Below are 14,071 nucleotides of genomic sequence, written 5' to 3' on the forward strand. Positions count from 1 at the left end.
GTGTCCCGAGTAGAACATGCACAGAAACAGTTGGAGAAGCTAATGTGAAAGCTTTGCAGGTACCGTAGGAATAAATGTAGTTTAGTTAAATAACAATACTTACTTAGAAAATAATACTATAGAAAAAGTATTTCAAACTACAAATTGTCAATGCGCCTGTGGTACCAAATTTTAACCTAATATAAAACAAAAAGTCACATGCCAGTAAAACATACCACTAAGTTGAGTGTATTTCATACATTCTCTGTCTGTCTCACCACTTCTCTGTCTGTCTCACCACTTCTCTGTCTGTCTCACCACTTCTGTCCGTCTCACCACTTCTGTCTGTCTCACCACTTCTCTGTCTATCTCACCACATCTCTGTCTGTCTCACCACTTCTGTCTGTTAGCAGTCCAGGACTCTCTGTGAGATGAAGCTGTTCTTGTTCTCTGCTTTCTTTTTGGTTGCCGTTTGTAGTAAGAGTACATTCTCTCCTCCCTGATAAGAAACAGATCATGCAAACATGCTCAGAGAATCATATCTGCTGATATAAATGATACAAATGTGATTGTTACATCAGGCCTGTGAGCGCCAGTTAGGACGACACGTCTGAGAACAAGATTAATAACAGTAACATGACGAAGAGCAATGGACTCTTCTGTGTTCATCACTTAAGAACAGGAGAAATTAAATGTTTTATCCAGATAATCTTTCTAAGTTCCTTACAAACAGAAAGAGTTGTCAGGTGAGAGTTTGAGTTTCAGGTTACAATACTCATTTTGTTCAGCACTTCCACTTGTTGAAATAAGGACTACAAGCTTTCCTGTTTACTTCCAGGTGAACAGCTCATCAGACACATTAATACAATTAAAATAAATGTTTAGCCAAAAGAAAGACATGACTTGCTAAAACACAATATATGTACGTTGTGTTTACGGAGATATTAAAACTCTCCTGAAAGAAAGAGTGAATGATTTTAGTATTTAGAACATGTAGCAGTGATGCACTTCAGCCTCTTGTGGCAGAACTGAGTATTACAACAACAAACACTTAAATACAGAAATAAAAATAAAGATTTCACCTGCAAAAAACTTTTTTCCCACGTGTCCTCAAGTCACAGGAGAGAAAACTATTTAGAACAGACTTAGAAAATGTATTTGTGTCACTCACCCCTCAGGGTTTCCGTAGTACTCCTTCACATTACCTCAAACTTAACTTATTGTTCCAATAATGACAGGATAATACATTTATAGATTGAGTTCTGTGTTGTATGTTGTTAACATGTTGAAGAGTGAATGCAACACACACACCGACACTGTCTATGAGCACATTCTTCCCTTCAGTCACTTTATTATCAACGGAAAAATATCCATACCAGGTGGAAAGTGTCTGACCTTGGTGTTCCAGCAAATATCAGATATCAATCGTTGTACCATCGATGTTACTTACTGAACATGGTGCGATTAAACCAAAGCCATATAATTAGATCACACTGGTTTATAACGGTCATTTGTGTGAGCTCCAAATTTAACCCAGCAGTTGCTGCTCCAGTGTGTACGAACACGTTCACACATGAATACATGTTGAAAACATGTTTTGGAATTTGTCCTAAAATAGAGATTTTCTCATGAACCTGTTCTGACCCGAGCTTGATCCTGGACAAACAACAGAGACACACACACACACACACACACACACACACACACACACACACACACACACACACACACACACACACACACACACACACACACACACACACACACACACACACACACACACACTATAAATGGTCTTCAACACAGGGGATTTCAGGCCATGTACGAGGGCATCAGTATGAGGTCAGAGTGGACATAATTAAGACGGGTCGGGGAGAAAATACTCAGCATTAAACGCACAACATTCACCCATGAGCCTCACATCCACAGCTTCTATCTAAAGTCACAAACTCACGTTCACAGAGAGAGAATTAGAAGAAACTGTGTCACGAGTTTGTTAAAGTTACTGATCTGTGTCTGCACGTTTAGAATCAGTGGGCTGTCTTGTAGTACCTTACTTTGTTTGGAACAATGCACATTTGTTTCTTCTATTTTAACTTTGCATTGTATGTTTTCTTATTGTGCAAATAAACCTCCCTCAAAGCGTTTCTTGATGCAAGTTATATTTCAGAAGCAACTTATACTTTTAAGAAGTGATGGGGACATGTCCCCAGCGTCCCCAGTGTGAATGACACTCACTGGATAAATGAATCTTGGAATACAACGGTTGCATTCAATAGTTTTTTCCTCAAACAATCTTGGTTCCTGCAGACTATTTTTACCCTTGAAGTGCACTGCAGAGCGCTGCAGCCGACCTTCAGCAGTGTTTCCCATCCTGAAAAGCTACTTGATTTCCACTTCATAACAATGACCTGCCCTGTCCTGTCCTGTCCTGTCCTGTCTGTCCTGTCCACATCCTCCCTATCGGTACAATATCTTCCAAATGCTCTTTGGGGGCGGAAAGTCTCTACTGAACGTTGCAGGTTACAGATATCAGTAGGAACAATGGTCAAGGATAAGGCAGCCGTCCAGTCGTTGTGCTAAACAAGGACTTCATCATAGTTGCTGTTAATAATTACAGTCGTGATAAGCAGCTGAGGTGGCATTTATTGATGGCAAAGCTGCCTGAGGTCCCAGTTGATCTCCAGGAGCCGGAGGAGGAAGAAGAGAAAGTGGAGTTTGGATTTGAGACGCAGTTGGACACTTTCAGGTATGTGGGACAAGCCGTCTTGTACCATGAAGATAGGAAAGTTACTGGGAAAGAAAATGTTACTTTTTTTTTATGCTTTTGGGTTTGAAGTCTTTAAAATCAGATGATCTTCATAAGCAGCCGGAATTCCAGCGATGCTTCAGATGCTGGTGTATTCTGGCTGCTGTTGATGTTGGAAAAGTCAGGGAGACATCTCAGTGGTAAAATTCAAAACAAGCCTCTCTGGTGATGTTGTTTCTAGAGCTGAACGAGAGCCGGACAAACCCGACGCAGGTCCAGACCTGGCTCCTGTCATTCGCTTCTATTTGGAAGTCTGGACCTTTGTTGTTTGCTGTTAATGTTATTTGATAAGTGGTGTTCAAAGGCGAGGCAGGACCCTCTTCCTAACCTAATGTGATTAATGTATCTCAGAGCCACATAGAGACGAAGCGGCGGTCCTCCAGGCAGCAGAGGCGAGATGGTGAGACCGGGAGCTCAGCAGTATGTGGTGGCCAGGCCGCTGTACTCGGAGGAGTCCTTCGCAGAGGACCATGAGAAGGTTTACAGGCACCGCAAGACCATGCTGGACCACTTCAAGCAGTACTTTACGTAAGGCACACGCAATGCTTTTGCTTTTTGTGGCTCGTCATCACTGCACAATTAACCCCTGAAGAATGTCCTTTTTGGAAGTTAAGAAGGTGAAGAAGAGGAAGAAGTTGAGCTTCTGGGTTAAATTAGCTTCTTGAGTAATATTTATATTACTAAAACTGTACTTTAACTACCAGTACAACATATATATATATTTATCCACCAGTGTATTAGACTTTCTGAATTGTAGTGTGGTGTAAAGTATACATTATTTTCTTGAGAGATGTCATAGTAGCAGCAAGGTTTGAAAAGTGACTAATTTGACCCTGTTCTCCCCTACAAGGTGATGCTTTACTTTAACCCAATTCTTTTTCTTGCTTTCCTGCCTCCAACTGTGCTTTGTGTTTCCATCTGTGCAAAGGAGCTATTGTACTACTTTAAGTAATCACTTTAAGATCCGTCTGTCAGGTAAACACACCTCGAGCTTCAGAGACAGCGAGTGTTCCCCTCACTTGATTTCACTTGGATTTGTTTCTGCCGTTGCAGATGTGACGCCAAACGAGCCAAGAACGCGGCTCTCTCTCTGCTGCCCGTCATCGGCTGGATGAAAATCTACCAAATCAAAGAGTGGCTGCTGAGCGACATCGTGTCCGGTGTCAGCACTGGACTGGTAGCTGTCCTGCAAGGTAAAAGTTCACAACTCACTTTAAAGTATCTGAGTGTAAGCTGAACATTTCATTTATTCTTTAAACCAAACAGACATATATAACTTCTGTATTTCATCATGTCGCTGGCAAATACTGAAAACAACAGGTGCAAATTCACATTAGACACCAGACATCTGAGTCTAATACAATATATGGAACATTTTGACAAAACCTGGAGGTCTGACGCGTCTGACACTTCCAGTCAGACTGCACAGATGCCTTTTCAAAACCTGCAGACTGATTTTAACACCCTGCAGCAGACATAGTATCGGATCTGAAAGTCCTGTTCTGTCCTCTTTTATCTGGTGAAGCTGTTTACAGGTTGGCCTCACCGTGTACCATGTGCAAACTTGACCCCCTTTATCACTCAGCCCTGAGGTTCGTCACTAATTCCAGCTCAGGACTCATCACTGTACCTTATGCAGCATGGTCATCCCTCACTTACATTTTAGTCTAGAACATAGGTCTTCAACAGGGGTCTGCGGAGGTAAATTGTTATCAGATAAAGCAAAAGAAAATGACACAGAACTCTGACAGCACCCCCCCCCCCCCCCCCCCCTTTCGTTTGAAGCAAGGGGTCCCTGCTCCACGCTACACCAGTTTGGGGGTCCTTGGCCTGAAAAACGTTGAAGACCCCTGATCTAGAAGACCATCTTACTGACTTGAGATGGAAGTTTTTACTTTTGCAAAGCAGTCACAATGTCAGGTCGCACACATGGCTTCAGTTTAAAGTGCCTTCTATGAGTGTGTCACTGCGAAGACAGGATTAGAATAAAGGTGTCACTGCTAGCTGCAGATGCTGTAACTAACACACACATGACGACATATTGCTGCTTTGTTAATGCACTTTATTATGAAACGTATTGTAGTTGTCTTGTTATTTGTGGATGCTGCTCTTTGACCTGGTCTGACGTGTAACAGAGGCTTTAATCCCAATGAGTTAAATAAAGATATAATAAACTGGCTAAAAGTCCCAAAGTGCAGCTGACAGTGGCCTGATAGTGAAATGAAAATGAAAGGTTTTAGTTATCAGCTGCTTCATTCCCACACATGACTAAAGAGGAGACAGATGCGTCTTCAATCACTCAGTATCGGTATCGGTAGAAAAAAATCCTGTGTTTGGACATTCCTAGGGAGGGAGATCTTCAGAGGCTTGTTACTGATTTGCCGAAATGTTTTGTACATTATTCACGTGGTCGATGTGTTTGAACAGAAAATGACCATTTTTCCCTTCTGTACCTCCTAAACGGCACCGTGTAATCATTAACACTTGATATACGAGACTTCTCATCTGGTTCAGAACAATAACACGGTTATCTGAAGCAGCAGGTCAGATGTTCATTGTTGTTCTAAGTTTATCTTTTCATGTCAGAATAGGTTCTTTTAATATTTACAGAATGTGGTAATCCAAATCATGAATTATTTGATAAATTAACTGTATACACATGACTTTATGACATCATTTAAGTGCTCATGTGTATAATGTGTGTGTTGCAGGTCTGGCCTACTGTCTGCTGGCCTCGTTGCCCCCCTGGTATGGACTCTTCTCCGCCTTCTTCCCTGTCGTCATGTACTTCTTCCTGGGCACCTCCAGACACATCTCAGTGGGTCAGTCCAGTGTGTGTCTCTTGTCCCTGGCTGCTTGTAAAAGGCTACACCTCAGCTGATCTGCTTCCTGTCCCCCTCCCTCTCTTTGCAGGTCCGTTCCCGGTCTTGTGTCTAATGATCGGCTCAGTGGTCACCCGGTTGGTCCCCGACGAGGGTCCGCCCGTTAACATCACAGGGTTTGAAGGTCTGACCAGAGACGAACAGCGGGTGCTGGTGGCTTCTTCTGTGACCTTCCTCGTCGGTATCATGCAGGTAAAACTCCCCCACCAGATGATCTCTGTTCAACACTACTTAAAGTTCTTGTGTACAAAACAGAACATAGTTCTCATCACTTTAGTGGATCTGAAGTTTCATATACGACCACGTCATCACGACCTCTCTGTATCTCCAGCTGGCGATGGGAATTCTGCAGGTGGGCTTTGTTGTCATGTACCTGTCCGACACTCTGGTGTCCGGCTTCACCACAGCCGCTGCCGTCCACATCCTGGTGTCGCAGCTCAAGTTTGTGTTGGGGTTGATTGTTCCAGGCATCAGCGGTCCTCTCGCTCTCATATATGTAAGTCCAGAACAGCTTTCTCACAGTTTATGAGTGCGTGTGTCATTTGTCCGTTTGACTTTTAATTTGCCTTTTTTTCCAGACCTTGGAGATCATCTTCAATAAGATCGGCTCCACCAACGTGTGTGACGTGGTGATCTCTCTGGTGATCATCGTGGTGGTGTTTATTGTGAAGGAGCTGAATGACAGATTCAAATCCAAGCTGCCAGTGCCCATCCCCATAGAGGTCATCATGGTGAGCCACATTGTGCAACATGATCTTCATACACATTTCTATAACCTGAGGTGTTGAAGTCATATAAAGAGTGCTGTCTTTAACAATCATTAATCTGATTTATGACTTTATTTATGGCACGAAGCGTTCATGTCAGTTCAAGGAAACAAACTGTAAACTGGGAGTTAATAAATATCTCTTATTTTGAAACTGAATCTAATGAGTCAACAACTTCTGTCATTCCCCCTCCAGACCGTCATTGCATGTGGAGTTTCATACGCGTTTGACTTCAGGACAAGATATGGCATCGATGTTGTTGGCTATATTCCAAAAGGGTAAGATTTTGCATTTTGTATGTTCTGTGCAGAGCAGTACCGGCGGTGCAGCCCGGACTTAATTTCGCGTGTCATCACTACGCCTTTTGCTTTTCGCACGGGAAGTGAAGGAGTATAAAGAGGGGGAAAGTCGGCTGTTCGTGTCCCGTGTGAAACCAGTTGACAAACACTTATTTTAGACTAAAGCATTATCGTTTCCTTCACCTGAAGCAGTCACAACGTTAACCCCGTTAAACTGCGGCTGTGCTTCCAAATGAGCCGTTAAATGACCTTAAAGCTCAAAATAAGAAGACATGACACACGAATGTCCTGAAAAGTGAAGTGCTATTTATACACCTTCCCATGAGATCAAGTTAAACACAGATAATTAAACTTCAAGGCACCCAGTAGACAGAAGGACGAGTCCCAGATGATATTTTCCTCCTCGACTGCCTGCGGCCAAGCTTCAGCCAAATTGACATCATTTTGGTGTTTAAAGATTTGAAAATTACAACAATGTTCAGTTTTAAAAACGTAATATTTTTTATTACACTCCATTTAACGCCATTCTATTGGAGTTCAGGCACACATCTCACACACAGTCTTGACAAACGAAAACAATACTAACTACTAGAATCTTTAAGCTTCTCACTTCTCTGCATGAATAAATCTCAAACAGCTGCATCCAGTCAGGGCTTCAGGAGTTTAAACTTTACATTTAAAGCTACACGAGTTTCTGGGTCACTCACATCGTAAAGATAATGAGGGCATAAACAGGTGCGACACGTGGAGTTTTATCAACTCTCAGAACACAGGTACTCACTCTCAGACTGGGTTTAATGCATAACACACTTCTTTCTTTTATGCCATGAACCCGACCCACAATGACAACTGCTTTATGAGGTAGAATTCAAATCTAGTGTCTTTATTTAATATTCTGGAAATATTTCAACATACCAGATTTATGTCCGTTCTCAGGTACGAGCCTCCGATAGCCCCGAACCTGCACCTCTTCCAGGACACGGCAGTGGAAGCTTTCCCGATGGCCATCGTGGGTTTCGCGGTCGCCTTCTCCGTGGCAAAAGTCTATTCTGTGAAACACGATTACACCATAGATGGAAACCAGGTATGTAATGCTGCTGTAATGTACATTACAGTAAGCGCTACGGGTCTAATCAGGATCTAAATAACATGTTTTCTGTAGGAGCTCATAGCTTTTGGAGCCAGCAACATCTTTGGAGCTTCCTTCAAGTCCTTTGCTGCGAGTACAGCTCTCTCCAGGAGCGCCGTGCAGGAGAGCACAGGTGGCAAGACTCAGGTAAACTAGCATATAATGCTTTTTATTTATCAGTGCTTATCTAAGTAACCTTAGTTTTAACCCTCGACACGTTGGATTCATATGCACACACATACAGCACATTTACTCTAGTGCTTAGTGAGACATTTTGGGAAACATACAAGATGTGAATAGACGTTTACTAATAATGTCACATGGTTCATAGCAGGACAGTGGCTTTATAAACTGGGACCAGAACAAAACTACGTTTTTACTTTCAGTTTTCATGCACCTAAACTTCCGATAAGCTTCTTTAAGACGTGTGGCATCATGGGTAGTTTAACACACCTGTCCTGTGCTTCTCAGGTAGCAGGTTTACTGTCAGCCATCATCGTCATGATCGTCACACTGGCCATCGGATTCCTCCTGGAGCCGCTCCCGAAGGTAAACCTCAGATGTGCCTCACTGTACCAACATGTGTCGGGAGTTTGGCCTGTAATCTGACCTTTGACCCACTCTCTCACCAGTCTGTGCTGGGAGCTGTGGTCATCGTCAACCTGAAGGGCATGCTGATGCAGTTTAGAGAAGTCCCTTACCTGTGGAGGAGGGACAAACCAGACTGTGTACGTCACACACAAAATACAAACTTCTCTGCATTTGAAGATTTATTTCTTTGCTACCTGTGAGAGAAAGAGTTGACATACTGCCCACTTTTTAAAATCTCTGTTTCGCACCTTCTGTTCCGTCCAGGTGGTGTGGATAGGGACCTGCACGGCATCCATCTTTCTGGGGCTGGATCTTGGGTTGGCTGCAGGTCTCGGTGTGGAGCTGATCAGCGTCGTCCTCCGGGCTCAGTTGTAAGTCTTTACCTTGTCCTGACACAAAACACAACGTTTTTTAAATTTCAACATGAAATCTTCTTTCAAGTCTTGTTTTCCGTTTGATAAATGTTGAGTCTGTTTCATGAAAGTCTTGAGGGCTCCAAATATCGGATTTGAAAAAGTTTCCTTTTCTTTTTCCAGCCCTCGCTGCAGCGTGCTGGCCAACATCAAAGGAACCGATATCTACAAAGACAGAAAGGACTATATCGATGTAAGTGTGTGTGTGTGTGTGTGTGTGTGTGTGTGTGTGTGTGTGTGTGTGTGTGTGTGTGTGTGTGTGTGCGTGTGTGTTTCTACCAGGTGTCTTCTGTAACTAATGTTAACATTCAAACATTCAAAATGAAATATAAAAAAGTTTGAATCTGAGTATTTAGAATAACAAATGAATTATAATTCTGGATATAACTCCACACTTAATGTAGATTATTAGATTTATTTCAACATCAGATCCAGTGATTTTGGACGGGATGGGCACATCCCTATTATACCACTTTCATACCTCTTCCTTTATAAACACAAGGCTACAGCGGGTTAACTTCGCTCAGCACAAAGACTAGAAACAGAGAAACATCCACCATATCTCTGTCCAAAAGTTAAAGAACCAATAACAGGTTAGTGTTTGTCTAACACTAACCTGTAAAACTGCAAATTATCTTCTTGTGTGTCCTCATCTAACTCTAACATTTGAGTTTACTTATATTTCATACGTTTGGAATAAGCAGGAGGAGAGAGGTTTTAGTTTAGTCACCTTCAAGGCACTTGTTATACTTGACCAACTCTCTCAACTCTCTCCAGATATACGAGCCGGAGGGCGTGAAGATCTTCAGGATACCGTCTCCAATCTTCTTTGCCAACATTGAGTTCTTCAGGAACAAGCTGGTGGAAGCTGTAAGTGCAGTTGCAACAGATTCATGTTTTAATTGTTGGTCACACCCTCAACAATAATAATTCATATCTGGAAGTTTGTAGCACACATCTCATTCACACCGATGTGTCCCTCAGGTTGGATTTAACCCGTTGAGAGTGTTGAGAAAGAGAAATAAAGCAGTGAGGATGATCCGGAAACTTCTTAAGAAAGGGAGACCTTCAGTGGACGTCAGTAAGTAAAGAACACACTTTCACTTTCTGTTCAGGTTTAGCAGCGTAGAAATACACAATAAATATTTATCAAGGGTCTGAAGAGTGAAGCCAAAGCAGACACGTCTTAAACCTGCATTTTTATTTTTACAATGTCCAGCAGGGGGCGACTCCTCTGGTTGTATAGAAGTCTATGAGAAAATGTTTCTTCTTCTCTCTTGATTTATTACCTCAGTAACATTTTCCTGATGAGTTTATGTCTCAATCTGTAGTAGTCTTCTTCAACATGATGTTGATTTAGTAATTTATGGAAACATTTAGAGTAAAATAAACAGCGTCTTTAGGGCGGGGCTACCTGTGATTGACAGGTTCACACTTAAAGACTCAAGGAGCCATTTTTTCCTGATAGTATTTTGTTTTGCTTGTCACACAGCATTTACCGCAGGTCGACTATAATTGTGTATAAGATAAAGCAGGTAAAGTATAAGTTACTGTACGTGCCCCAGGTGACCAATAAGTACAATAAGTTTAAGTATTTCTTAGAAAGTATGGCGTGCTACAATCAGGCACTGCAAACCCCGAGTGAAGAACATCTGTAGGAGTTGTGTTATCGAGACAAACAGTTGGTGGCACTAATTCTCCAGGCGGAGGAAGAGAGAACATGATTAACAACCAGTCAAACTTCATATGAACAAAAACAATGTAGGAAATATGACGTTTCTGGGTTTTTCCAAGTATTGTTTAGATAAAGGTTTCAGTCTCGTCATCGCTTGATGACTTCAGTGGACGTTTAAGGAACATTTACAGGGATTTTTGTAAATGCAGCTTTTTCTATGTGATTTGGCCTTTTGTGCACCAAACAGCGTTTTAGATCACTGAAAAAAGGGCTTCTTTCTTTTTGGCCGAACCAAAAGAACCTTCCGCCTCATTTAAAGTCGACCGAACTGACTCGTGGCTGAATTGTTGCCAAAGCTGAACCTTAAACTACAATATGGTGCATCTACAAAGGTACTTTTGAGAAACATAATAACTCGCTCACTTACAGCAAATTATATTTTAAAGACAAATGATTTGAAATCATGTTTGATAATAATCTTGCGTCAAGTTGCGTCTCCAGAGCCGCCGTCTGCTCTCCTCCCGGCGGAGGGAGCGAGGCCTGCGCTAGTTAGCTCTTTCTGGTCTCAGGCGAATTTCAACGCTTCCATCATATAAATATATATTTTTTGCACATTTTCTAAACATTTAGATTAATATTTAACTTTACATATACACTTATTGTTACCAATTACATATAACTTGTGCTTTTACATGAATTTCTGTCTCAAATGTGAGAAAAATGAGCAAAATAACTTGAACTCATCATAAACCGGGTCGTGCTGCAGCTCTGTGTGAAAGACAGAAATGCACTGACAGTACTTCACATTACAGAGCGGCTTCATGAACACCTCATGTGGATCCATCAAGGACTCAGAGGATGAGAGCAACAAGGAGGAGTTGGACCTGCCGACCGACTTCAAGGACCTTCCTGCCCGGATCGACTGGAATGCGGAGCTTCCCGCCAACATCATTGTTCCCAGAGTGGACGTCCACAGCCTGATCCTGGACTTTGCTGCCGTCTCCTTCCTGGACATCTCCGCTCTGAAGGGACTGAAAACAGTGAGTTCATTCACAGCAGCAGCAGCAGCAGCTCTTTTTAGGCTGTTCTAAAATAAAACGTCTTCACCGTCTCTGCAGGCGCTGAAAGAGCTGATCCGGGTGGAAGTTGAGGTCTACATTGTGGCTTGTGATCGTAAGTATATTTTTCTTTTGTTCACTTCTCTTCCAACAGTGAAGCATGTTCATGAGTTTCTGCAGAAGAGGCCGTACATTTCCTCAATTGGGGATTTGGACTGACAGTGCTTTCTTTTTACCGTGCATACACATCCTCATTTCTTTTGCAATTAAATGTTCAGTTTCGGAATTTGTCAATTTATTTATTTTGCACAACAAATGCATGTTTTATATCTCCCCCTATGCATCTTTCACTGTGTTCACTTCTTGTGTTAAAATGCATTGATTTATGGTAAATCCCTATTTAATTTATATGATGAGCATTTTATGGAGCTGGTTTTACAACACTTAGCACAATCTGTATTTAAAGAACATGCAGGACAGATCATTAGTGACCTCTCCTCCCCTGCAGCTTACATCCTGAAGAAACTGCACGACTGTTGCTTCTTTGACGATGAAGTTCTGCCGTCAATGTTCTTCCTGACGCTGCATGACGCCATGCTGCACGTCCTGGAGAAGCAGCCAGGGTCTACAGAAAAGAAATCAGAGTTTGACAAGGTGAAGAAGACACATTCTGCATTTCGTGAGACATAGCAAACAACACAAACAGAATACTCAACTCTTCATGTTGTTCTGCAGATTATAACATCGGTCACAGTTCATCATCCCGGAGGCAGTTTGAGGAGCAGAGATAGAAACGTACGTATCCATTTGTGTTTGTGAGCAACACAAACCTGCTTCAGGTTTCATCTCCTTCACCGAGCCGTGTTCTGAACTTCATTCTTTGTGTTTCATTTCATCCATGAGTTGATTCTTCTGGGACGAGGCAAGTTTAGATCAAACAAAAACAACAAATTGCACAAAAGTTAAATTTCCGAAGATGCAAATTTGCTTCGCCCCAAGGCTCGCATAGAATGAAGACATGAATTCTGCGCTTGTGTGACCGTGCCTCAACACAAACCATGAACTGTACGCTACAGAATTATTACTAGAACAGTTTGAATGAATGAAAACAACTTGTTGGTAAAGTTATATAGCTTTAGGGATCCAGCAACATCCGATTAGACAATGGGGGGGGAAATGCAGACGTTGAGGTTTTTTCGCACTTAGTTGAAGTATTTTCAGCTTTCAGGAAGCTCGTGTAAAAAGTGCTTCACTCTCATTAAAAACAAATACATAATGGCCGCCCCAGGCTGCCAACATCAGGGCTTTTACCTGAAATACTTCTTTATATGTGACGCTATGAAAACACATTTTTAATGGCTTCACATGCGTCTAAATGAAAAAGATTGAAACACAACTCCTCCTCCTCCTCCTCCTCTTCGTCCTCCTCTTCAGGTTCCAGATCCAGAAACCAGGTTCTGACTTCTGCAGGAGAAGAAGAAGATTTCTGGGAGAAACAAAGTTTTACAGATCGTGCTGAACACCGATAGTGAAGAACCAGATGCTGTTTTTGAAGATCTATGTTTACATACACAGTATTTACTGTGACGTAAGAAAACTCATTTCATGGTGTTGATGTTTTTTATACTGTATATAGTGAATTTGTAGAAAATGTGGGTGCAATATATTTTACATGTTGTATAGTTATATTTTCATGATAATGAGAATAAATTAACTTCTCGGCACACTGGGACCAAAGCAATGTGAAAAAGTGGCTAAAATAAATATTTTATCACTTTGATGTTTCTGTGTATTTTTTTGTAAAACACACAATCTGTGTTATTTTTTAAAAATTGCCAATTTTCCTTAAACCACAATACCAGCAGACATGACGGCTATAAAGCCTCTGAAAGATCGTTTAAAACATTTCTCATGGAATTAGTAAAATTCATAAAGTTTCGTGAAAAGTCAAAACATTTTGACCTATAGAACTGTCTTTAAAGGAGTAATTACAATAATAATAATAATAATAAAGATTAAAACATTTGTGTTTTTGCTTTCCTCATTTCTCTGAAGTAGCGGGCTTCGTTGGAAAATGGTGATGTCATGTTTTTCCATCCACCAATCAGAGTTCAGCAGCGTTTGAAGCAGATCAGCTGAGTGCTACACTCATAAATATCTAAAGGACTTTTTTCTTAACGTTAAAGCTTATTTAGTAGAGAATTAATATTTAATTTTACAGAGAAATGTTTGTTATGTGATTTCTGCTTTAATACCCGAGGAGTTCAGTACAAGGATCTCTTCATCAAACTCTTCAGGGATTGTTCTGTTGTGCAAACATTTGTGCATTTTCCTCAAGTAGTTTGTGTTTAATCAGAAAAGCACAGAAGTGTAATAATAAGGTGAATACTGCTCCCGTCTGTTCTGGTTCCAGTGGCTCTAAGGTTGTTGCTGCACCACATTTGTTTGTTGGATTAATAACATTAATCT

General features: G+C 41.5%; 1 protein-coding gene across 1 annotated transcript; it reads left to right on the forward strand.

Annotated features, from left to right (window-relative positions):
* Window positions 1-2,571: 2,571 nt before the first annotated feature.
* Window positions 2,572-13,382, forward strand: LOC115028394 (chloride anion exchanger-like). Its single transcript, XM_029462165.1, is given in 22 exon segments — window positions 2,572-2,728; window positions 3,140-3,316; window positions 3,842-3,981; window positions 5,500-5,610; window positions 5,702-5,862; window positions 6,002-6,166; window positions 6,249-6,401; window positions 6,633-6,715; window positions 7,673-7,820; window positions 7,899-8,012; window positions 8,337-8,414; window positions 8,498-8,593; window positions 8,721-8,827; window positions 8,993-9,062; window positions 9,647-9,739; window positions 9,854-9,925; window positions 9,927-9,950; window positions 11,357-11,584; window positions 11,663-11,717; window positions 12,111-12,256; window positions 12,338-12,397; window positions 13,037-13,382. Coding segments are annotated over 21 exon segments (2,262 nt in total). The 5' UTR covers window positions 2,572-2,728; window positions 3,140-3,185; the 3' UTR covers window positions 13,064-13,382.
* Window positions 13,383-14,071: the final 689 nt, after the last annotated feature.

This window comes from Cottoperca gobio, chromosome 23 (assembly GCF_900634415.1).
Source record: "Cottoperca gobio chromosome 23, fCotGob3.1, whole genome shotgun sequence".
Lineage (NCBI taxonomy): Eukaryota > Metazoa > Chordata > Actinopteri > Perciformes > Bovichtidae > Cottoperca > Cottoperca gobio.